Source organism: Narcine bancroftii, chromosome 3 (genome assembly GCF_036971445.1).
Source record: "Narcine bancroftii isolate sNarBan1 chromosome 3, sNarBan1.hap1, whole genome shotgun sequence".
Classification (NCBI taxonomy): domain Eukaryota; kingdom Metazoa; phylum Chordata; class Chondrichthyes; order Torpediniformes; family Narcinidae; genus Narcine; species Narcine bancroftii.
Genome location: NC_091471.1, coordinates 103,123,115 through 103,125,195, shown reverse-complemented (window position 1 = coordinate 103,125,195; position 2,081 = coordinate 103,123,115). Strand labels below are relative to the sequence as shown.

Sequence of the window (2,081 nt, the reverse complement as noted above, 5' to 3'; positions counted from 1 at the left end):
GATCTCACTGCCCTGCTCTCTCCTCACAGCCCCGTGTCGGTCCGCACACTGAACCCGACTTACAAATAAAAAGTTTACACTACAATCTCACCTATAGCTTTGCTAAATATAATCTGGTGTTTGCACAACATCCAAATTTCAGCCCAATTTGAGCGGCGCTTACTGGCTGTGAGTAAAACGGGAGATGCATAAGCAATCTATAGATCTGAGTTATCTTAGTGTAATTACTCATTTTGTTGGTAAATCGCATATTAGTTTGCTAAAAAAGAATGAGTGGCGTGTGCTGTTATCCACGGAATGAGGATGGGACAGGACAGATCGTGACAAGTTTGCCCGCAGCGAAGTAACGTTGCTACAACTAAAAGGCGGCAGTAACACCGCGCACGCGCAGCGTCCCTGACACCAAATACTATTTTTCCCCCCAATCCTCGGATTGAAATTGAGGAGAACTTTCTGGTGCAGGTGGGGTTGGGATCGTGTGTTAAAGTTAGTGGGCAAGTCATTCGCAGGAAATGAGAGGGCTGCCCGGCGGCCATGGCTGATACTTTGCGAAGGCTGGTCAAGTCAGTCGTCTACAAACTGATGCAGAACAAGCTTGAATCTTGGTACAAGGAATATCACGTGAGCTTTGTTTTTATTTCCGTGCTTTTGAGTTTGGACAATCCAGAGAACTATACCAGATGATCTTTGCAGAGATGTATTCAGGATGTCGCTGTACAGATTTCGGAAGCCTCTTTTTGCAAAATTTAAAATACTTAGTTACAAAGCAATTGTGTGTTTTGGAGAAATATTCAAAAACGGACTTATTTGCAACGTGAGTGGTGCGTATATCCTCAATTTGATGCGTTTATTAACAGCAGGGTAACTTGATTTACTCCAAGTATTGCATTATTTTTATATTGAATTGAATAGACTGAACTGCACCAGCAAAGAAGTCTTTAGTGGCGCGGTGAAGTATCTAGAAATTTTGCACCATAGCGTGGTTTTCCCGGGAGTTTGGTAACCAAGGACGCTCGTGGCTATGGCAATGTGGAAACCAGCTGGATGAAATTCTGCAAGTTTACTTTAGCAGCTTTGTATTCGTCATTGTAAAAGCAAAATTGAAATGAATATTTATCCTGTATAAATGTTTTCTTAACTGATGTTTACATATTGGTGAATCGCGACATTTTGTAAGGATTTGCTTTTAGGTGACCAGCAATATTGCATTTAGACTGGAAATAGTTATTTATTGTTTTGTTTCATTGGCTTTCATTTCTAAACTGCAAATGGAGAACAGAATTCATCACCATCAGTTTCAAATCGTAAGGAATTGCATGAGAAAGAGTTGATTTGTTATTTAGAACTTTATTCAAAGGGAATAAATAAATTAATGGTTTTACATTTAAATAATTTGGAAATGAACTTTGAACGATCATCTTGGTAGCTTTCATTAAGTTGCATTCAATTGTCTTCAACAAATTTGGTCACAGGTAGAACCATATAAATATTTGACTTCATTCTTGCTATAGCTATATATATAATTATATATATTATATTATATATATATATATATATATATATTATATGATAGTTTCTCCATCAGCCAGCCAGCTCCCCACCATGACTACCAGCCCCCCCACATCTCCATTGGGCACACAAAACTCAAAACGGTCAACCAGTTTACCTATCTCGGCTGCACCATTTCATCAGATGCAAGGATCGACAACGAGATAGACAACAGACTCGCCAAGGCAAATAGCGCCTTTGGAAGACTACACAAAAGAGTCTGGAAAAACAACCAACTGAAAAACCTCACAAAGATAAGCGTATACAGAGCCGTTGTCATACCCACACTCCTGTTCGGCTCCGAATCATGGGTCCTCATACCGGCATCACCAACGGCTCCTAGAACGCTTCCACCAGCGTTGTCTCCGCTCCATCCTCAACATTCATTGGAGCGCTTTCATCCCTAATGTCGAAGTACTCGAGATGGCAGAGGTCGACAGCATCGAGTCCACGCTGCTGAAGATCCAGCTGCGCTGGATGGGTCACGTCTCCAGAATGGAGGACCATCGCCTTCCCAAGAAGGGATCGTGTTA

At 41.3% G+C, this 2,081-nt stretch overlaps 1 protein-coding gene across 1 annotated transcript in view; it reads left to right on the top strand.

Moving 5' to 3' along the window:
* Positions 1-534: 534 nt before the first annotated feature.
* Positions 535-2,081, top strand: part of spata18 (spermatogenesis associated 18) — a 72,469-nt gene continuing 70,922 nt past the window's right edge. Inside the window, exons 1-2 of the mRNA XM_069923090.1 lie at positions 535-621; positions 760-814. Of these exons, the coding sequence (XP_069779191.1) occupies positions 535-621; positions 760-814 (142 nt within the window). The remainder of the gene's footprint in view (positions 622-759; positions 815-2,081) is intronic.